This window comes from Gopherus flavomarginatus, chromosome 7 (genome assembly GCF_025201925.1).
Source record: "Gopherus flavomarginatus isolate rGopFla2 chromosome 7, rGopFla2.mat.asm, whole genome shotgun sequence".
In the NCBI taxonomy this organism is placed as follows: domain Eukaryota; kingdom Metazoa; phylum Chordata; order Testudines; family Testudinidae; genus Gopherus; species Gopherus flavomarginatus.
The window spans coordinates 769,260-791,457 of NC_066623.1; the positions used below are offsets into that span (position 1 = coordinate 769,260).

Genomic DNA, 22,198 nt, shown 5'->3' on the forward strand with positions numbered 1-22,198 from the left:
GGATGTTATGGGAGACAACAAAGGATACTGGTTCCAGAGCCACAGAACCTGCCTCACCTCACCTCAGCCGGGCGAAAAGAGTCGCACTCACAGGTGAGCTCCTTTCCCAACCCCTACCTCCTCCCCTTCCCAGAGACCCCAGCAGCCAATCCCATTCCTCAGACTGTGCTGCATTCGGCTCTCTCTAGGACCCAGCAGCCCTGCTTCTACACTGTCTGGGATGCCTGCAGAGTGGTGCCCCCAGGCAGAGTGAGGCCCTACGCGGCTGCCTATTCTGCCTATGCCTAAGGACGGCCCTGTGTCAGGCTGCCTCTGGGTTTGGTGATTGATCACCCATCAATTGCAGGCAGGACTTTCAGCCTGGGACCTGGCTTTGATCTTTCTTCTATTGCACCTTTTCTTTTTAGGCAGCAAGGAATCCTGTGGCACCTTATAGACTAACAGATGTTTTGGAGCATGAGCATGAATACCCACTTCGTCGGATGCATGTAGTGGAAATTTCCAGGGGCAGGTATATATATGCAAGCACGAAGCAAGCTAGAGATAATGAGGTAGTTCAATCAGGAGGATGAGGCCCTGTTCTAGCAGTAGAGATGTGAAAACCAAGGGAAGAGAAACTGGTTTTGTAGCTGGCAAGCCATTCACAGTCTTTGTTTAATCCTGAGCTGATGGTGTCAAATTTGCAGATGAACTGATGCTCAGCAGTTTCCCTTTGAAGTCTGGTCCTGAAGTTTTTTTGCTGCAGGATGGTCACCTTAAGGTCTGCTATAGTGTGGCCAGGGAGGCTGAAGTGCTCTCCTACAGGTTTTTGTATATTGCCATTCCTAATATCTGATTTGCGTCCATTTATCCTTTTCCACAGAGACTGTCCAGTTTGGCCGATGTACATAGCAGAGGGGCATTGCTGGCATATGATGGCGTATATTACATTGGTGGATGTGCAGGTGAATGAACCGGTGATGGTGTGGCTGATCTGGTTAGGTCCTGTGATGGTGTCACTGGTGTAGATATGTGGGCAGAGTTGGCATCGAGGTTTGTTGCATGGATTGGTTCCTGAGCTAGAGTTACTATGGTGCAGTGTGCAGTTACTGGTGAGAATATGTTTCAGGTTGGCAGGTTGCCTGTGGGCGAGGACTGGCCTGCCACCCAAGGCCTGTGAAAGTGTGGGATCATTGTCCAGGATGGGTTGTAGATCCCTGATGATGCGCTGGAGGGGTTTTAGCTGGGGACTGTATGTGATGGCCAGTGGAGTCCTGTTGGTTTCTTTCTTGGGTTTGTCTTGCAGTAGGAGGCTTCTGGGTACACATCTGGCTCTGCTGATCTATTTCCTTGTGCAGGTATTGTAGTTATGAGAATGCTTGGTTGAGATTTGTAGGTGTTGGTCTCTCTCTGAGGGGTTAGAGCAGATGCGGTTGTACCTCAGTGCTTGGCTTGGATCGTGTGATGTGTCCGGGATAGAAGCTGGAGGCATGAAGGTAGGCATAGCGGTCGGTAGATTTTCGGTATAGGGTGGTGTTAATGTGACCATCACTTATTTCTTTTTAGGGTGGACACTTCTTACTTTGTTAGGGCTCTTGTCTGCATCTTCAGCCGTTGGTGTTTGAACTTTATTTCATCAGAACAGGCTGGGGCTGGTTAGGTTGATTCCATCATTCATACATGCCTCATTCACACATCTAAACTAAACTAATAAGATTACAGCAGGGTTTGCAAAAATGAAGGTTGGAGGAAGCTTTTACAAAATGGAGTGAGCGTTTTAAAATGGGGTTTGAATTACAATATGGCAAACAGTGAACTGAAGTTACAATATAGACAAGTGTAATGGATGGTGAACAGAAGTTACATTAATAAAATGAACAATTAAAAACAATTTCATTTATCAGTTCTACAATGGGCCATTAAGGACCATCAGCTATACAATTGACCCATTGAGAGAAGGCAGATACGCCTTGTAACTCAGCAAAGTATGTAGGAACTTGCCCATATGACTCCAGACTCCATTTTGCTGTAATTTTCCACCATAAGGACAAAGAGGTTCTTACACCTGGAAAAGCCTATAAAAGGCTGATGCCTCATCTCCATCTTGTCTTCAATCCTGCTTCTTACCTCTGGAGGAACTTTGCTACAAACTGAAGTTCTGAACAAAGGACTGATGACCCATACCAGCGGGGAATGTACTCCAGAGACTTGATTTGAATCTGCAGTTATTCTATCACTGCTACAAGCCTGAACCAAGAACTTTGCCATTACTGTATGTAATTGATTCCATTTAACCAATTCTAGCTCTCATCTATATCCTTTTCCTTTTATGAATAAACCTTTAGATTTTAGATTCTAGAGGATTGGCAACAGCGTGATTTGTGGGTAAGATCTAATTTGTATATTGACCTGGGTCTGGGGCTTGATTCTTTGGGATCGAGAGAAACTTTTTTCTTTTATTGGGGTGTTGGTTTTCATAACCATTCATTCGCAGGACAAGTGGCACTGGTGGTGATACTGGGAAACTGGAGTGTCTAAGGGAATTGCTTGTGTGACTTGTGGTTAGCCAGTGGGATGAGACCGAAGTCCTCTTTATCTGGCTGGTTTGGTTTGCCTTAGAGGTGGAAAAACCCCAGCCTTGGGCTGTGACTGCCCTGTTTGAGCAATTGGTACTGAATTGGCACTCTCAGTTGGATCCCGCCAGAACCACATCATCACAGATGGAGATTCCACAACCTCCCTAGGCAGTTTATTCCAGTGTTTAACTACCCTGACAGTTAGGAAGTTTTTCTTAATGTCCAGCCTAAACTACCCTTGCACAGTTTAAGCCCATTGCTTCTTGTTCTATCCTTAGAGGCAAAGGTGAACAAGTTTTCTCCCTCCTCCTGATGACACCCTTTTAGATACCTGAAAACTGCTATTATGTCCCCCCTCAGTCTTCTCTTTTCCAAACTAAACAAACCCAATTCTTCAGCCTTCCTTCATAGGTCATGTTCTCAAGACCTTTAATCATTCTTGTTGCTCTTCTCTGGACCCTCTGCAATTTCTCCACATCTTTCTTGAAATGCAGTGCCCAGAACTGGACACAATACTCCAGCTGAGGCCTGACCAGTGCAGAGTAGAGTGGAAGAATGACTTCTCGTGTCTTGCTCACAACACACCAGTTAAGGCATCCCAGAATCACGTTTGCTTTTTTTTGCAACAGCATCACACTATTGACTCATATTTAGCTTGTGGTCCACTATAACTCCTAGATCCCTTTCTGCCGTACTCCTTCCTAGACAGTCTCTTCCCATTCTGTATGTGTGAAACTGATTATTCCTTCCTACGGGGAGCACTTTGCATTTGTCTTTGTTAAACTTCATCCTGTTTACCTCAGACCATTTCTCCAATTTGTCCAGATCATTTTGAATTATAACCCTGTTCTCCAAAGCAGTTGCAATCCCTCCCAGTTTGGTATCATCTGCAAACTTAATAAGCATACTTTCTATGCCAATATCTAAGTTGTTGATTAAGATATTGAACAGAGCCGGTCTCAAAACAGACATCTGCGGAATCCCACTCGTTATACCTTTCCAGCAGGATTGGGAACCATTAATAACTACTCTCTGAGTACGGTTATCCAGCCAGTTATGCACCCACCTTATAGTACCCCCATCTAAATTGTATTTGCCTAGTTTATCGATAAGAATATCATGCAAGACCGTATCAAATGCCTTATTAAAGTCTAGGTATACCACATCCACCGCTTCTCCCTTATCCACAAGGCTCGTTATCCTATCAAAGAAAGCTATCAGATTGGTTTGACACGATTTGTTCTTTACAAATCCATGCTGGCTATTCCCTATCACCTTACCACCTTCCAAGTGTTTGCAGATGATTTCCTTAATTTATCTTCCCTGGCACAGAAATTAAACTAACTGATCTGTAGTTTCCTGAGTTGTTTTTATTTCCCTTTTTACAGATGGGCACGATATTTGCCCTTTTCCAGACTTCTGGAATCTCTCCCATCTCCCATGATTTTCAAAGATAATAGTTAGAGGCTCAGATACCTCCTCTATTAGCTACTTGAATATTCTAGGATGCATTTCATCAGGCCCTGATGACTTGCAGGCATCTAACTTTTCTAAGTGATTTTTAATTTGTTCTTTTTTTATTTTATCTTCTAAACCTACCCCCCTTCCCATTAGCATTCACTATGTTAGACATTCCTTCAGGCTTCTCAGTGAAGACCGAAACAAAGAAGTCATTAAGCATCTCTGCTATTTCCAAGTTTCCTGTTACTGTTTCTCTCTCCTCACTGAGCAGTGGGCCTACCCTGTCCTTGATCTTCCTCTTGCTTCTAATGTATTGATAAAAAGTCTTCTTGTTTCCCTTTATTCCCATGTGACATTATGAGAGTAATATAATATTTCATTGGAAGGTGACAGGGCCAGAAAGAGTTAATTAACTCAGACTGACCTAACCCATGGGTGAACCTTAAGGACTGGTTAGAAAGATGTGTAAATGAATAGAGCTTTGAAATGCAAGTCTGCATTGGTAGAGGTAGAAGGGGAGATGTTTGCTCAGGTCTTGTGATGTCAGCAAACAAGTCTTGTCTATTGCTATAGTTTTAATTCAAAGATCAAAAAAGGAATATTAACATTTAAGATGATACTTGAGGGAAATAGTATTATTGTCTATGTGTCTCTGTGAAGGTTGTGGTAACCGGTATCTGAACTATTTAATGGATAAATTACTCTGTGCTAATTACCAGAATGTTTGGGAGAAGGAGTCAAGCCTATTGTTTTCTCAGGAAAGGCTGCTGGAAATGTATAAGAAGCCTGGGACACGATCCTTCTTCATCTCAGATCTGCTTTGGGTTTCAAGAGGGGGAAACCTTAAGCCACAAGGATTGAGATCCCCAGTCACTGACTGGAGCCACCCTGATTATGCACATTGGTCTATAACCTACGAACTATATCTGAAAGGACTATTGGCAACTACAAGCTCATCTCTGCTATGCATCTGGACCTCAAGAATGGAATTCAAATCTGTCTGTATATTGATCTTTTAACCAACACTCTCTCTCTTTTCTTTTTTAATAAATTTTAGCTTAGTTAATAAGAATTGGCTGTAGCGTGTATTTTGGGTAAGATTTAAGTTATAATTGGACCTGGGTATGTGGCTGATCCTTTGGGATTGGAAGAACCTTTTCTTTTATATGATGAGATAAGATTTTCAGGAATCATCATCATATCTGACAGGTGTGTCTGGACGGAGGCCTAAGGCTGGGTACTTTAAGGGAACTGCGTGGTTTGGACTTCTAAGTGACCAGTGAGGTCCTATAGGAGCTGTTTTGTGCTGGTTGGTAAATCTAAGTATTGGAATAACCACCAGCGTTTGGGGTTTGTCTGCCCCGTTTTGTTTGCAGTTCACCCTGATTGAGTAACCTCAGCTGGCTCCCACGGGCAGCACCGTCACATCCCGTAGCTAGTTTGAGCTCATTTTGTGCCTTTGCCTTTCTAATCTTGCCCCTGCATTCCTGTGCTGTTTGCCTATGTTCATCCTTTGTAATCTGTACTAGTTTCCATTTTTTATATGACTCCTTTTTATTTTTTAGATCATGCAAGATCTTGTGGTTAAGCCAAGGTGGTCTTTTGCCACATTTTCTATCTTTCCTACCCAGCGGAATAGCTTGCTTTTGGGCCCTTAATAGTGTCCCTTTGAAAAACTGCCAACTCTCCTCAGTTGTTTTTCCCCTCAGTCTTGATTCCCATAGGCAGGGGAGGCTCCAGGCACCAGCACGCCAAGCGCGTGCCTGGGGCGGCAAGCCACGGGGGGGGAGGGCTCTGCCGGTCACCGCGAGGGCGGCAGGCAAGTTGCCTTTGGTGGCATGCCTGCGGAGGGTCTGCTGGTCCCTCGGCTTCGACAGACCTCCCGCAGGCGTGCCGCTGAATCCGCGGGACCGGGGACCTCCCGCAAGTTTGCCACTGAATCCGCGGGACCGGGCACCTCCTGCAGGCAAGCCGCCAAAGGCAGCCTGCCTGCCATGCTTGGGGCGGCAAAATACCTAGAGCCGCCCCTAGGATGAGACCTTACCTATCAGCTCTCTGAGCTTACCAAAATCCGCCTTCCTGAAATCCATTGTCTCCATTTTGTTGTACTCCCTTCTACCCTTCCTTAGAATTGTGAACTCTATGATCTCATGATCACTTTCACGCAAACTGCCTTCCACTTTCAAATTCTCAACGAGTTCCTCCCTATTTGTTAAAATCAAGTCTAGAACAGCTTCCCCCCAGTAGCTTTTTCAACCTCAACAGCGAGGGCTGTGTCTGGGTGTGCTCCACAGTGACAGCAGGGGCCTGAGAGCCAGGAAGTCCTGAGCCGCAATCCCATTGCTCCCAGTGCTCTGCACCAGTCCCTTCCCCTTTTGCTTCCTCAGTTTCCCCACCTATAAAATGAGAGTGCTGGGCCTGGGGGATGAGCTGGTGAATGTCTGCGAAGGGCTGAGGAATGGTCCCAGCTTCTGCCTGGCTTGGGATGGGAGAACAGTCTGCACTGCACGGCCACAGAGGGCCAGCCCTGGGGCACTGTGATCCTGTCTTTGCCCACTACCCTGCAACCAAACAAGGACTCGCCTCATCAGAATAGCGAGGGGCTGCAAGGCAATTGGCAGGGCCAGGCCGGCCTTCCCCTCACCCTGGGGCCAACAGATCCTGGGAGCCGGCAGATCCTTGACGGCTGAGACTGGCTTTCTGCTGTTGGGGTGCTAGGGCTGTGGTGTGGGGAAGGGGCACTGCCCTCCCCTGGCCAGGGCCCGCATCTGCCTGGCTTCTGCTCTTGCCCAGCTGGAATATGCAGCCATAGAAGCAGACTCCAGGGGCCTGTTGGATTAGAAGTAATAATTAATACAATCCAGTACAGACCCCAGATCCGATTTGTATTATTAGAAAGAAATATGTCTCTCGGCCTGCTGAGTTTGTGCTAATTGAAACAGGCCTGCCAGTTGGCAAGGTCTGTGCTAATTGTAGAAAAACATTCAGAGACAAAGTTTGTCCTAAAAGTGATAAGATAACAACAGGTTACAAATGTTTTGTTTCTAAACTCAGGAACAAGATTTGTTGTTCCTCCACTTTTACATTCCTATCTTGCTTGTTTCCTTTTCCTGTGTGCCAACAGCAAAGAGTCTTGTGGCACCTTATAGACTAACAGACGTCTTGAAGCATGAGCTTTTGTGGGTGAATACCCACTTCGTCAGATTCACCCAGGAAAGCTCACGCTCCAAAACGTCTGTTAGTCTATAAGGTGCCACAGGATTCTTTGCTGCTTTTACAGATCCAGACTAACACAGCTACCCCTCTGATACTAGTGACCACAGCTTCCTCTCCCTGCCCCACACAGCTCTCAGCCCCACTGCGAGGCCACAGGGTGACAAGCGGCTGCAGCCTGCCTGGGGCAGCAGCAATCCCAGTATCCCTGGGGTGGGGAAGGGGCCAGGACACTCCCTACCTCTCTCACAGTAGGGCTGCCCCTCCTCCATGTAAAAGGCACGATTGCGGATGGGAGTTCTGCAGGCAGCGCAGGTGAAGCACTGCACATGCCACGTCATCTTCAGCGCATGCATGATCTCCTGGGAAAGGGAAAGGGAAAGGGAAAGAGAATGCCACCGTCAGTCATAGCAGCAAAGAATCTTTGGCACCTTATAGACTAACAGAAGTTTTGGAGCATGAGCTTTCGTGGGTGAATACCCACTTTGTCAGATTCACCCAGGAAAGCTCACGCTCCAAAACTTCTGTTAGTCTATAAGGTGCCACAGGATTCTTTGCTGCTTTTACAGATCCAGACTAACACGGCTACCCCTCTGATGTGTGACAAGTGGCATGAATAGATTCACTGGAGTCTGTCATGCTCCAGTGATTTGGGAATAGTTATGTGAAGTTAAATAAGGTGTGACTGTAAATGTATGTTTGAATGTTTGAATGAGTAATGGAAGGTTGACGTGCCGGCCTAACAAATAACAACTGCCCAGGAACATTCGGCCACAGAATGCGCAGGATGGAGATAACCGAATGACCCCGTAGAGCAAACCGGAATCCCCCCCAGCTGCCCCAAGGATGAAGGCGCAGAATAACCGAAGAACAAGATAACAACAAGCCCTCACTGCTGTGCCATCTGCATGAGGAACTATCGCTTCAAACCTGAGGACAGTGGTTGATTATCACTTCAACGGTGAGAGCAGCATGACAAAGCAAACCCTATAGCTTTGAGTGAGGATGAATCCCTATAAAGACAGACTCTGAAGACTGAGAACTTTGAGTCTGATTCTGCAGCCACCCTCCAGGAGCATTGGATGCGCCTCTGACAAGACTCGGTCCATCCTCGTGTCCAGGCCACCTGGCCAGTGACTTGCACGAGCAACTCTAAGGCTGGTAACTATAACAACAACCTTGCAGAACTTGTGTGTGTGTGTGTGAATGCCTGTGTGAGTGAGTAGAATGTTATAGCTATAACTTATTCATTCTTTCTGTGTTCACAATAAACACGGCGTATTGCCTTATCTCCTAAATAAGATCCTGCTGGTTTTCATTTTCTAAGTATAACAGGCCCACCTGCCCCACAAGTGACGCCAACAGATCACCTCAGTGCCACGCCTGGGGCAGCGTGAGGTTCAGGGCTTCTCTGACATACGCCAGCCTGAGCTAGAGCCTGTCCTTGTGGAGGCAGCTCCGCAAGCCATGGGAACTGCAGCATCGTGTGGACAGCAGGGCCAGCGTCAAGGAGGGCCGGGGCTCCACTGCCCCAGCGAAGGAAGCCACTGCTCCCAGGCACCCAATGCAGGCCTGGGCTGTCCCATGTTGGGCACCGATACCCCAGAGGGCATGCACTGCCCTGCATGTCTGGTTGCCCATTGTGCTGCAGCCCTGTGCCCCCTGCCTTCTGTGCCCATGTCCATCACTGCTGCTCCTGGAAATAGCAGATGACTTGCCCAGGGCCCCGGCTGGCCCCGTGTTGCCCTCCCCTGAGGCTGGCCTGGTGTGAGGGATGTGCCAAGTGTCTCCCTTCCGCCACGCAGCCCTGAGCATGAGGCAGTGCAGGAGCCATTGAAGCAGGAAGAAGAGTTGTATTCAGCAGTGCTGGGTGAGTGCTGAGTGGGGAGGTGGGGCTGCAGGCCAAGCCGGGCCCCCCAGCGCTGCACACACAGACCCCTGTCGGCACAGCTGCTACGACTCCATTCATGTGAGCTGGTCCCCCTCTGCTCAGCCTCCCTGCGGCGCTAACGGCTGTCACTGGCCTCTCACCTGTCCGCTTTCCCCAGACAGTGCCTGATGTGGCGGGGCCCCACGGGCCTCTGCCTGCTCCCACTCATGCCAGATGGTTCTCTGGGAAGCTATTAAGCCCCTCTGCCCGCCAGAGCCCTCGGAGGGCCAAGCCATGCTAGCAGAGGGGGCCTCCCAGTCTGGGCTACCGCATCGCATTCCCTGCCTGGCTGCAGCCCAGCCCACAGGCCCATGGAGGCCCTGCTGGCTCTGCTCTGGGATGCTCCCCATGCTGAAGTCATAGAGCAGTGGGTCGAGGAAGCTGGTGAGGCTGGCGAGGCCCATGCCCGCACGCTGAGCGGTGCAGGTGAGGCGCGGGAACCCGAGCACTGGGATGACGCCGATCCTGCCCAAGGTGTGCAGGGCGAGGAGGAGGTGGAAGGGCAGGAAGCAGAGGGCCAAGAGGCCAGGCACCAGCAGGATGGAGTGGAGGGAATGTCGTTTTAGGGCCTGGGCCCTGGCTGAGGAGTCATGCAGGCTGAGGATGCACTGAGCGGCGGCCACGTAGCTGGCCAGGATGGCAAGGAAGAAGGTCAGTGAGGAGGAAGGCAGAACTGTGGATGCCAGCTGCCTGCTCCGTATGTGGGCAGGAAAGCTTTCCATGCAGGCTGTGCGCCCATCCGGGAAGTGATTGGTCATGGAGCCAGAGGAGAAGACAGTCAGCAGCCCGACTCCAATCAGCGCCCAGATGGCGAGGGACAGAGCCACATGGCCCAGCGGCCTCCTGAGCGGCAGGTAGCGGGCAGGGTGCAGCCAGCTAGCGATCCAGGCAGATGCAGGCCAGGAAGAGGATGCAGCTGCACGTGCTGGCCAGGAAGAGAGCCTTGGTGGCTTTGTACAGGCCATCCCCAAAAGGCCAGTCATTGCAGCGGGAGTGGTACGTGGCCTGCAGGGGCAGCGCGAAGAACAGGTCGATAAGGATCAAGTTGTAGATGAAGATGCTGCTGGTCAGTGCCTGGGCCCTGCTGGCCAGGCACCTCCAGAGGGCCAGCCAGTTCCCAGCCAGGCTCAGCACACAGACCGCGCAGTGGATGATGGGCAGCAGCAGGTACTGGACCTCCGCCCCCACCATGCACAGCATGGCCGCTGAGCTGTTAGCCCATGGCAAGGCTCCAGCCGGCTTCCCCTGCTAAGCACAGAGAGGCCAGGCTCAGAGCCATTCTGAAGGGCCAGACTGGCTGAGCTCTGCCCTTCAGCAATGCACCATTGCCCTGCAGAGCGACAGGGCCCATCCTGCCAGGCCCGAGCCGCCTATTGACCAGCCAGCTGGAAGCAACCTTCCCAGGGGCTGCTTGTTACAGAGCTCCTGGCACCACCCTTGGCCCAGCCTCTGTCAGAGGCAGGAGCCTGGGCGGGACTGCTCCCGGGCCATGGCATGTCAGTGTTGAAAACTACCACACTTCTCTAGCATCGTGCCAGAGGAGCTCACTCTGGGCGCAGGGGTGGGCAGAGCAACCACTGCCGCCCCCACCCGGTACTGAGCCTGGATCCTGCCTGGGCCACCAGCTGCAGGGAATACAGGATGGGCATTACCCAGACGCTGTGCCCAGGGACTGGGCCCCCCATGCAGGCCCCTGGCTAAGCAGGGCCAGTGCAAGGATGTTTAGCACCCTAGACGAAACTTCCACCTTGCGTCCTCCCTCGTCCCTGAGCCCCCGCCCTGAGGTGCCCCCCCCACTCCACGGCAGCTCCCCCCCTCTGCCCTGAGGCGCCCCCTCCATGGCAGCTCCCGCCCTCCACCCTGAGGTGCCCTCTCATGCTTGTGCCTTGTGTCTTGGCATCAGTGTCTGCTCCCTCACTGTGCCTCTCACCTAGGCTCTTGTCCATGGCCAGCTCTGTCCACATCTTCTTGTGCAGGGGAGATGCAGGAGCTAACCTGCAATCCTGGCACGTGCTGGAAGGATGCTGGCTGGTCCATGTGGCGATGGGGCTTCAGACTCGAGGCCAGAGGCCCCTCTGGAGCAGTGCAGGGGGCGAGCTGGCAGCCAGGAAGGGACGAAGCAGAGTGCGTACAGGTGGGGTGCAGCAATCTGACTCTTTGAGGGATGTGCTTGATGCCACAGCACCCGCAGCACTGGGAGAACTGCCCAGCAAGGGGTGGGCTGAGCTGCCCTGCAGGCTGTACTGGCTTGCACAGGGGGTGAGCTGGGATGGCAGATGTGTGGCGAGACGTGTGATGGGGGGAATCACATTGCATACGGAGATAAGGAGGCCATACTGAATGTGACCAAGTGGGAATCTTTTGTAATACCTTTATGGTGCCAGTGCATACCTCAGTTTCCCCTATATGCTACATTGTGACCCAGTGGAGGGGCGGGGTCTGTGTGCTTTCAGGACAGGCTAAGACACAAGTGTGAATGGTGCCCAGTTGACAGTCCCCGTACCAGGGGAGCATCTGAGAAGACAATGGCAGATCCAGTGGCCTGGACACTGACACCTAGCAACCAAGGCTCCAGAGGGATGTGTCCTGCCCCGCTTCTCAGCAGGGGGATGAACTGCTTCCCCCCAGCCCAGAACGAAGGACTGGGGGCACGAGGAGGTGAAGCGTGGGCTACGGGAAGCAGTCCGGGCGCAGGTCAGACAGAGAGAAAGATGGAGCTTGAACTGAGGGGTTCAGTGCAGCTTGGCTGGGCTCTGGGCTGGCCAGAATGGACAATGCTTTACCCTTCATTCCTCTGGCCTACCCAAGGCTGCCTGTGCTGTGCACCAGTTGGTTGCTAACCCCTGCTGTTTTGACAATGTTGTGTGAATGTCACTGAAAATGCTTGTGGAAGTGCATGGACCAGTCTCTAGCAGCATCTATCTCGGTGGGACTTGCGGCCAGGAGCTCTCGGGGTGGAGCAGGGGGGCTGCAGGCCCAGAGGTCCACTCTAAGGAGGTGATGAAGCTGAGTGACTTACCCTAGCGGGTCTGGCACACAGAAGGGGTTTCTCCTAGAGACTGTTAAGCTGGGGCCATAGCACTGATCCTCCGACACTGGGTCAGACCAATGGGCCATCTAGCCCAGTATCCTGTCTGCTGACAGCGGCCATTGCCAGATGCTTCAGAGGGAATGAACAAGAGCAGGGCATTTTGGAGTGATCCATCCCCTGTTGTCCAGTCCCAGCTTCTGGCAGGCAGAGGTTTGGGGGCACCTGGAGTGTGGGGTTGTGTCCCTGAGCATCCTGGCTAGTAGCCATTGATAGACTCACCCTCCAGGAACTTACCCAGTTCTTTTTTTGACCCCAGTTATACGTTTGGCCTGCGCAACATCCCCTGGCAAATTCCACACGTTGACTGTGTGTTGTGTAAAGAACTAGGGTTTGTTTGTTTTAAACCTGCTGCCTTTTAATCTCATTGGGTGAACCCTGGTTCCTGTGTTATGGGAAGGGATAAATAACACTTCATCATATTCATTTGGGTACAACTTGGCTGAAAGATTTCATTTGGGTGTAGATCATCCCCCCACCACCATCCTGGTTCCTTTGTTACAATGCATTCATTGTCCACCATGACCTTCAGGCCTCAAAGGAGGAGCACAGTGCATCTCTGGCCAGGTTTCCCTGACCATTTGGGGCATTTTTCAGAGGTGCCCTTTCCAGACATTCATAAAATCTCTCCACCTGCTGCTCTACTCATCCTCGTGCACTCTCCTTGGTCTCGAGCTTGCTCACAAGGAGCTCTGCAAATGTCCTTCTTGGGGATTCAGTCCTCAGAATTGAAAGAACCTTGCAAGAGACAGGCTGAAAACAGGATGGTGCACTGCCTGCCTGGAGCCAAGATATGAGACATCGCTCTGAGGTTGGACAGGCTTTCAAAATTGATGGGAAAGGATCCATTGGTGACAGTTCATATCTACACTAATGACCCTGTGTCCCAGGATATCTCACAGACAGCAGATGATGTCAGGGAACTCAGAAGTGTGCTGAAGAGGAATATCCAAGAAGTCAGAGAATATCAGGGTTGGAAGGGACCTCAGGAGGTCATCTAGGTCAACCCCCTACTCAAGGCAGGACCACTCCTCAGATTTTTACCCCAGTTCCCCAAATGGCCTCCTCAAGGATTGAACTTACAACTCTGAGTTTTGCAGGCCAATGCTCAAACCATTGAGCTATCCCTTCCTATCTGAGATTCCCTGTCCCATGAGCAAAGGGTGACAGAAGGCAGAAGAGGCTGGAAATGAGCCACTGGCTAGGAAAGCATGCAGGGGTGTGATTTGGGGGAACATCGGTCCCCATTCTATGGGGCTGTATAGAGTAGCTGGTCTCCATGTCAGTAGAAGGGGACCAGTATCGCTGAGGACAGGCTGGCCAGAGGAGGCAGGAGGGCATTCAACTGATAGCAAAAGGGGAGGGTAAAAAGAGGGAAGACCTGAACCTTCAGCTAGCACAAAATCGAGGTGCCGAGAACAAAATGAATCCAGGTACCGAGGACGTGGAGAGAAGATATTCTTGAATTGCCTTGTCCCCAGTGCTAGGAGCCTGGGAAACAAAGCAGAGGGGTTGGAATTGCTAATTGATGGGATAAATCCACTCTAGTTGGTACTGCTGACGCCTGGTGGGTTGAGTCACACAACTGGACTGTTAAAGTCAGTGTTATTTCCTTTTCAGGAAGGACTGAATGGGCAAAAGGGGAGTGTAGTGGGAGAAAAGGGAGCCTGATGGGGGAAGTGGCCACAGCTGGGGTCACACCTAATCAGGCCACAGCAGGCCCTGATAAGAAGGGCTAAGGGAGGGGCTAGGTCAGAGTCTCTCTCCAGCCTTAGAGGGAGAAGGACCTGGCTGTCTGGGAGCTGAGCAGGGCTAGGGATATGGGGAGCTCCAGCTGGGCAACTCCCCAGGATGAGGCCTTGTTAAAGGCCATTGCAGGCACTGGGGCTGCAGAGGGGCAGCTCAGGGACAGGCAGAGGCAGCAGGTCCAATCCCCTTGCCAGTGATGAGTGGCCATGACAGACTGCCATCTGCCCCAGTGAATGGGACCTAGATGATGCCTGACAGTAGCCACTGAGGCAAGGTGGGTTTAGAGGGTTGGGGGTTCCCCTGGGAGGGGAGACCCAGAGTGTGGGGGTACTGCTGGGAGGCAGAACCCTGAGGTAAAGGGCACCAGGGTCTGGGATGGACATGGGGCCCTGAGGCAGGTGAGACACCAGCCAGCAGAGGGCGCTCTGAGAGCTGGAATTGAGCTAATTCCTGAGGCAACCAGCAGGAGGCGGCAGCACCGGTGAGTCGTGATCTGCTACAGGGGGAAGGGGAAGTCTGTGTCAGCAGTGGCATTGCTGCTTGCTGAGTCACTGGTAACTGTGAAGACAAGGAAGTGCTTGTGGCTCCATGTCTAGCAGATAAAGCACAGACTGGGGCATTGGGGGGTGTCTGCTACAGACCCAAAATCACACTAGGAACAGGATAGGTGGCTCCTTAAGCACTAACTGTGATGTGTAGGGGGGAAAAGGCTGCCTGATCAGTACTTCAATCTGAGCGACACATGCTGGAGGTTTCATGCTGCCAGGACTAAAATGTCCTTGGAATTTCAAAACATGATGACAATTTCCTGATTGAAAAAGTGTTGCATCCAACTGGGGGGTGGGGTTGGGGGGAGAATGCTAATTCTATCTCTTTGTGACAGATAAAGAGGGACTGATCAAAGAACTAAAAATTAATGGTAACTTAGCTACACATTATGACTTGATCACATTTATAATGTGCAAACAGAATAAAGTTCAGATCAGTTATACTTTGTTCTTTAAAAAAACCAGTTTTGCAAAGCTTCTGAGCCAAATCAGCCGGAGGAAGAATTTAACCAGAAAAATGTGAATAGCAATTGGCAGTTGTTTTAGAACACTTCATTAGGTGCCCTAAAAGCCACAATCCCACAATTGAGGAAGAAGGCCATATTGGTTAAAAACCAATCTGGTTTAGTGGGGGAAGGACAGGCAGCTATAAAAAGCAAAAACATGTATATAAAACAAATGGAAGAAAGGGGAAGTAATATAACTCGGAAGACAGGAATTGTAGCAAATTGATAAGGGAAGCAAAGGGACATAGGGAGAAATCTATGGCCGTCAGAGTTAAGGACAATAAGAAGGAATTTCTTTTAAAATAAACTAGGAACAAAAAGAATCCAAACACTGATATTAGGCCATTACTAGATGGAAATGGTAGAATTAGCAATAAGGCAGAAGTGTTCAATAAATATTTCAGTTCAGTATTTAGGAGGAACAAACAGATGGTGTAGTCATATCATATGATACCATTCTTTCCATTCCATTATTATCTCAGGAGGATGTTAAACAGCATCCCTGACATTTTTCAGTCAGCAGGTCCAGATAACTTGCATCCAAGAGCTTTTAAAAGAGCTGGCTGAGGAGCTTGCTGGACTGTTAATGTTGATTTTTTTTAAGAAGTCTTGGAGCACTATGGAAGTTCCAAAGGACTGGAAGAAAGCTAATGTTGTGCCAATATTTAAAAAGGGTAAATGGTATCACCTCAGTAATTATAGGCCTGTCAGACTGACATTGATCCTGGGCAAGATAATGGAGCAGCTGAGCCAGGACTGGATGAATAAAGAATTAAAGGAGGGTGAATAATTAATCCCAATCAATGTGGGTTTTTGGAAAATAGATGCTGTCAAGCTAATTTGGTATCTCTTTTAGGTGAGATTACTAGGTTGGTTAATAAAGGTAATAGTTGATGTAATAGACTTGGACATTTGCAAGGCATTTCACTTGGTACCACATGGCATTTGATTTAAAAACTCGAAAGAGATTATATTAACAGGGCCCACATTCAATGGACTAAAAGCTGGCTAGCTGTGAGGTCTCAAAATGGAATTGTGAATGGGGAATCAGCATGAAGCAGATGTGGGGTCTCACAGGATCAGTTCTTGGCCCTGCACTACTGAACATGTTCATTAATGACCTGAAAGAAACCATAAAATCAGCACTGTAACTGTAATGACTTTGGCAGGGGTGCTCTGAGCCCTGGGACAAGAGCGGTAATGGTGGCAGAGGCTCAGGACTCCATTTCCCAGAGTACCTCAGGCCTAGAGCGGCGCTAGAACTGGCTGGCAACACCACCAGAACCAATGATATGCCAGACCTTAGAGACAAGGGTTTGGTTTTACGCTCTGGGTGGGCTGTGTTTGGAGTGGAACAGGAGAGAAGTGTCTCAACCAGGACGGTCCTTCTGCCCATCCCAAGGGAAGACTTTGAGCCCTATGGGGGTTTGAACAGTGTTGTCTAGGATGACCAGACAGCAAGTGTGAAAAATCGGGATGGAGGTTGGGGGTAATAGGCGCATATAGAAGAAAAAGCCCCAAAATCAGGACTATCCCTATAAAATAGGGACATCTGGTCACTCTCATCACAGCTGAGAGCAGACACCTGGAGGCTGTGGAGCGAGTTATGGCCATGGCCTAGCTGCCCATTGGAACCCAGAGCCGCAAGGACAGTCTGACCGTCGGGGTGGACACTCTGTAAGAACACCCCTGATTGTTTTGTTTAGTTTTTGTTTTAAGCAGCCTGATTGCAGCACTGCACCATCCCTCCGAGCCCGAGCTCACTGCTTCCCCAGCCAGGGCCTGGGAGGGGGCACTGGCTGTAAATGTTGGGAGGGACAGAGTCAGGGCCGGCTCCAGGCCCCAGCGTGCCAAGCGCGTGCTTGGGGCAGCACGCCACGAGGGGTGCTCTGCCAGTTGCTGGGAGGGTGGCAGGCGGCTCCGGTGGACCTCCCGCAGGCATGCCTGCGGAGGGTCTGCTGGTCCCGTGGCTCCGGTGGAGCATCTGCAGGCACACTTGCGGGAGGTCCACTGGAGCCGCAGGACCAGTGAGCGGCAGAGCGCCCCCCGTGGCATGCTGCCGTGCTTGCGGTGGCAAAATGGCTAGAGCTGGCCCTGGGCAGAGTTTATGTATTGTTCAGTTTCTCTTCTTGTCCTGATCCCTTTGCCCATTGTCCTCTGCCCTGAGTTCCCCACACCAAATAAAGCCCCAGTTACTGCTCTCTTACTCTGGGCCTTGGGATAGCTATTTCAGTTTGTTGTGCTCTTACTGACACACCTCTGGATGTGATTGCATGCTGGATATTTTTCCAAGGGACAAGCCCTCTGTGTTCTCTGCACTGGGGTGGGTTTCCCTAGGTGGAGGCACCAGGCATGCTTAGAGGTGAGTCCAAACCCCAGAGGAGAAAAGGGAGCAGGCTGCAGCCATACAGCAAAGCTGGGTTACATAAAGTTTGCAGATGACCCAAACATTGGGGGAATGATAAATAACAAAGAGGACGGTCACTGATTCAGAGAGGTGTGGACCACGGGGTAAGCTGAGTGCAATCAAACAATAGGCATTTTAATGTGACTACTTGTAAATGTGTACTCCTAGGAGCAAAGAACATCGGCCACACTTACCGGGTGTAGGGGGGACTCTAGCTGGGGAAGCAGCGACTCTGGAAAAGATTTGGGGGTAGTGGTGGCTAATCAGCTGAACAGGAGCTCACAGTGTCATGCTGTGGTCAAAAGGGCTAATGGGACCCTGGGGAATCTTGAGCAGGAGCAGAGAGGTGTTTTTACTTCTGTATTTGGCCCTGGTGTGACCACAGCTGGAACCCTGTGTCCAGTTCTGGTGTCTACAGTTGGAGAAGGATGTGGCTAAATTGGAGAGATTTAGCGAAGAGCTGCAGGAATGGTCAAGGATTAGAAAATCTGTCTTGTAATGATAGATTCAAGGAGCTCAGTCTGTAGCAAAGCCCCATTTATCTGATCTAATTGGGCCAGATTGGATCATCAAAAAATTGGACAATCCAGAAAATAGGAAAAATGTGAGTGTGCAGCGCCGTCTAGTGGCCATAGACGAGATCTCCTGCTTTTGGAGCTGCGTGCGCTGGTTGCTCAGTTGCTCCAGAGAACTGGATAATGGAGGGCTGGATAAAGGGGGTTCTGATGGTTTAGCCTAACAAAGAGAAGGTTAAAGGGTGACTTGATTGCAGCCTATAAGTAACAACGGGGGGGACAAATACTTCATGGTCTCCCAGTCTAGCAGAGAAGGGAGAACACAATGGCGGGAAGTGGAAGCTAGATAATTCAGATTGGAAATAAGATATAAATGTTTAACAGTGAGAGGAATGAACCTTTGGAACAACTTAGCAAGGGGTGTGGTGGATTCTCCACAACTGGCAATTTTCAAATGGAGATGGGATGTTTTTCTAAAAGATCTGCAATTATTGGGGGAGGTTCTGTGGCCTGTGCTGTGCAGGGACTCTGACTAGATGATCACAATGGTCCCTTCTGGCCTTAGAATCTATGAATCTCATAGATGTTATGAAAATACAGAAGGCGATTATCACATGAGACCCATCATGGGAAACATCCAGCCTTGTCATGAGGCAGCAGCACCTTCCCTTCACACTCCACTCTTTCTGCAGCTACTCTAGGGAAAATTAAGCCACTTTCTCTTGGCAAAGCAGCCATTAAAAGGCTTCAGGAGCCAAGGAAGCAAAGGGTAAGTTGTGTCTTCCAGAATGACAGGAGAAATCATAACTCCACTAATGTCCATAATGGTCTAGGCAGCAAGCAAGCCTGAGTTTCTATAAATCCTGGCATCATGGATCTTTCCAGACACCCCACATTAACACAGGTGAATCTTCCATAGTGATCAACATTACAACACCAAGAAGAAACACCCCTTCCTGTTAATTGTCTTTGGCCTGGTGTGGGGGACAAAGAATGTGTGGGGATGTCCCCTCAGTAGCCCCAGACAGTTTGGGAACCCTATCCTTGCAGAACCAGCAATAGCTTCCTGTGAATTGTCAAGCTTTGACCCAGCACAATAGTACCTTTCTCATAGCATCACAAACCTCCATGACAAGAGCCCTGACAGCTGATCTACCAACACCCAACCAGTTGCTGCAACCAAACTATATCAACCGTTTAAATCCATCAAGACGCAACAGGAGGTTTTTGACAAAAGTAGAGACCTTTTTCACCTTCTAGATCAAACCAGGCAAGAGTGCAGGATAGAAACTGTCCAAATTGAATTTCACACATTCCAGCTGTACCACCTGGGAAACGATTAAGAGACTGTGCAGAGATTCTAGTCTGGACAAGAGGGAATACCCAGTCTGAAAACTTCATCCCATCCCAGCTAGCCAATGGCAGAGCTCCTAATGAAGACAAAGCTTTCAGCCATGCGGTTAACATGGTGGTTGAGAGATGGCGGGCTTCGAGTGTAGACACAAACCCCTTGGCTTCTTTCACTGACCAAGAGTTTGACCTAGTTATACATCAACTGCAGCTGGACAAGGCTCCTGGGCTAGTTAACCTCCACAGTGAGTTTGTCTCTCATTTGGGGCCCGTCACCAAAAGCTGGTTATACCCAGGACTGCACCATCCCAAAAGCCTGGCATAGAGCAAAGGTCATAACTGTTCCCAAGCCAGGGAAACCATTGACAAATCAGTTGGTAGCTCATTGGGTCTATCTGCTGTCTGTTTACCCATAAATTGAGGGAAGGACTAATCCTGATGCAGATTCATGAGATGGCTGATCCAGCTGGAGTCAGAAGGAGATGATGCACCCAAGATCAGGTATTTCATCTGATTCAAGACAGAGGAGATGAATTTAGTGCCTTGCATTGCTAGTGGCTGTTCGAACTTGACACAGGGTTGGTGCAGGCTCTCCCACTTGTGTGCCTGCACCCTGTGTTTAGGCTGGTTTAATACAGAGAGTTCACTCCCTCTTTTGTTGAATCACCCAGGTGTCTTTATTCACAGTGCTCGTGCAGTGCCCAGATCCTGCAACAGTTAGTGCCTCACAGACCCTCCCCAGGGTCTCCTGGCCCTTGAGGCTTCCTTCTTGGCATGGAGACAGAGATATTGCCCTCCTGTCTCCTCCCAGGCTAGCCTCTCCACTGAGGTTTGCCCAAGGCTTTTACAGCCTTCGCTTGCCCCAGCCCAGCTGTCACTACTTAGCCCAGCAGGTTCGTCTGAGTCAGCCCTCACTAGGGCTTGCAGCTGGGCTCCCTGCTGAGTACCTGCATCCCTACCCCTGGTCTACCAGCCAGAGAGCAGGCTGTAGCCAGCATTTTGGCAGGGCTTTAAAGGGGTTTTACCCCTGCCCTGCCACAGAACTATACACCAATTCCAGTCTGTATGTGCTGGCACATGGTTCTGCCAGCTGTTAAGTCTCTTTTCATCTGTCACTGCTCTCAAGCACACGATTACATCTCCATTGTGCTACAAATTCTATGGCTACCCCCACCCCATTCTCAGACAGGGAACAACACACTGTGCCAGCTCAAAGGGCTGCTCGTATTCAGGAGAGGCATCCACTCTTGTGGTCCAGGACGGGATGCCAAAGCTGATCTTTTGACACTCCTTTGGTACAGCTGCTCACACACTCTCAGCCCTTTCCAATGCCTGGATGATCAGTGCCATGAATGAGCCGAAAATCAAGTCCCTACAAAGTGGAAGCCCAGTGTCAATTCAGGAGTCCATCACTGCACCTGCCCCCTTGTCTGCTTGATGGTAGAGGCTGGACCGAGCTCAGCAGGCTACTCTCTGGCTCAGCCAGAATTGCTGCAACCATGGATAGCTTGGCCTGGTTTCCTCCCCGTGCTGTGAGTATGGGGCAGCGTCACAGACTGTAACTCATGGTGGAAAAGTGCCCAACCCAAAGTGATGTTACACCTCATTTTATTTATAGAAACAGGTCTACGATATGAATATGGCATAAAATATATCTGTTATGCAAGATGGGTCATGTGAGGTTTCATTGGAAAGGTTATGATTTACTGAATGTGATTGTCCTATTTGTATGCATGTATCATTTTTGTATCTATAGTTAGGAATATTGACAATGTAACAATTTCAACTGGGTGTGTATTTGGGAGACACCCACCAGATAACAGGCCATCAGCCTTGATGGGCCATTAGGTAGAAACAGTTATGCCTGTGAAGATCCTAATCTCTCTCCTTCCTGAGAGGGGTCCTGGGAGGTAGCTGTGACACTACTAGGTCAGGTGGTCCTGTCACCTAGTACTAAACACCACCTTGGACACTGCTGGTACTTTTCCACTGGAAACAAAGGCTTCCTGCTCTATGTAAATTCTATTTAAGGCTGGGGAGTACGGCAAACAGGACTCTTCTCCGTTGCCTTCCTGCCCAAGAAGGAAGGCTGCTGAAAGTACCTGATGAGACAGAGGAACTGAGCTGAGGGAAAGGCAGGGCCTGAGTCCAAACTAAGACAGGGGTCTAGTCTGTACAGAGAAATATCTGGAACTCTAAGCTACAGATACTCTTCAACTTGCCTAAAACAGCATTTTGGGTGAAAAAATTACTTCTTGAAACCAGTATCAGAGGGGCAGCCGTGTTAGTCTGGATCTGTAAAAGCAGCAAAGAATCCTGTGGCACCTTATAGACTAACAGACGTTTTGGAGCATGAGCTTTCGTGGGTGAATACCCACTTCCTCAGATGCATGTAGTGGAAATTTCCAGGGGCAGGTATATATATGCTAGCAAGCAAGCTAGAGATAACGAGGTCAGTTCAATCAGGGAGGATGAGGCCCTGTTCTAGCAGTTGAGGTGTGAAAACCAAGAGAGGGGAAACTGGTTCTGTAGTTGGCAAGCCATTCACAGTCTTTGTTTAATCCTGAGCTGATGGTGTCAAATTTGCAGATGAACTGAAGCTCAGCAATTTTTCTTTGGAGTCTGGTCCTGAAGTTTTTTTGCTGCAGGATGGCCACCTTAAGGTCTGCTATAGTGTGGACAGGGAGGCTGAAGTGTTCTCCTACAGGTTTTTGTATATTGCCATTCCTAATGTCTGATTTGTGTCCATTTATCCTTTTCCGTAGAGACTGCCCAGTTTGGCCGATGTACATAGCAGAGGGGCATTGCTGGCATAAGATGGCGTATATTACATTGGTGGAGGTGCAGGTGAATGAATCGGTGATGGTGTGGCTGAT

At 49.8% G+C, this 22,198-nt stretch overlaps 1 protein-coding gene across 1 annotated transcript in view; it reads right to left on the reverse strand.

Moving 5' to 3' along the window:
- Nucleotides 1-7,297: 7,297 nt before the first annotated feature.
- The window catches only part of PDLIM7 (PDZ and LIM domain 7), a 138,270-nt gene continuing 123,369 nt past the window's right edge, over nucleotides 7,298-22,198 (reverse strand). Inside the window, exon 11 of the mRNA XM_050962416.1 lies at nucleotides 7,298-7,591. Coding sequence (XP_050818373.1) covers nucleotides 7,313-7,591 — 279 coding nt within the window. The 3' untranslated portion in view covers nucleotides 7,298-7,312. The remainder of the gene's footprint in view (nucleotides 7,592-22,198) is intronic.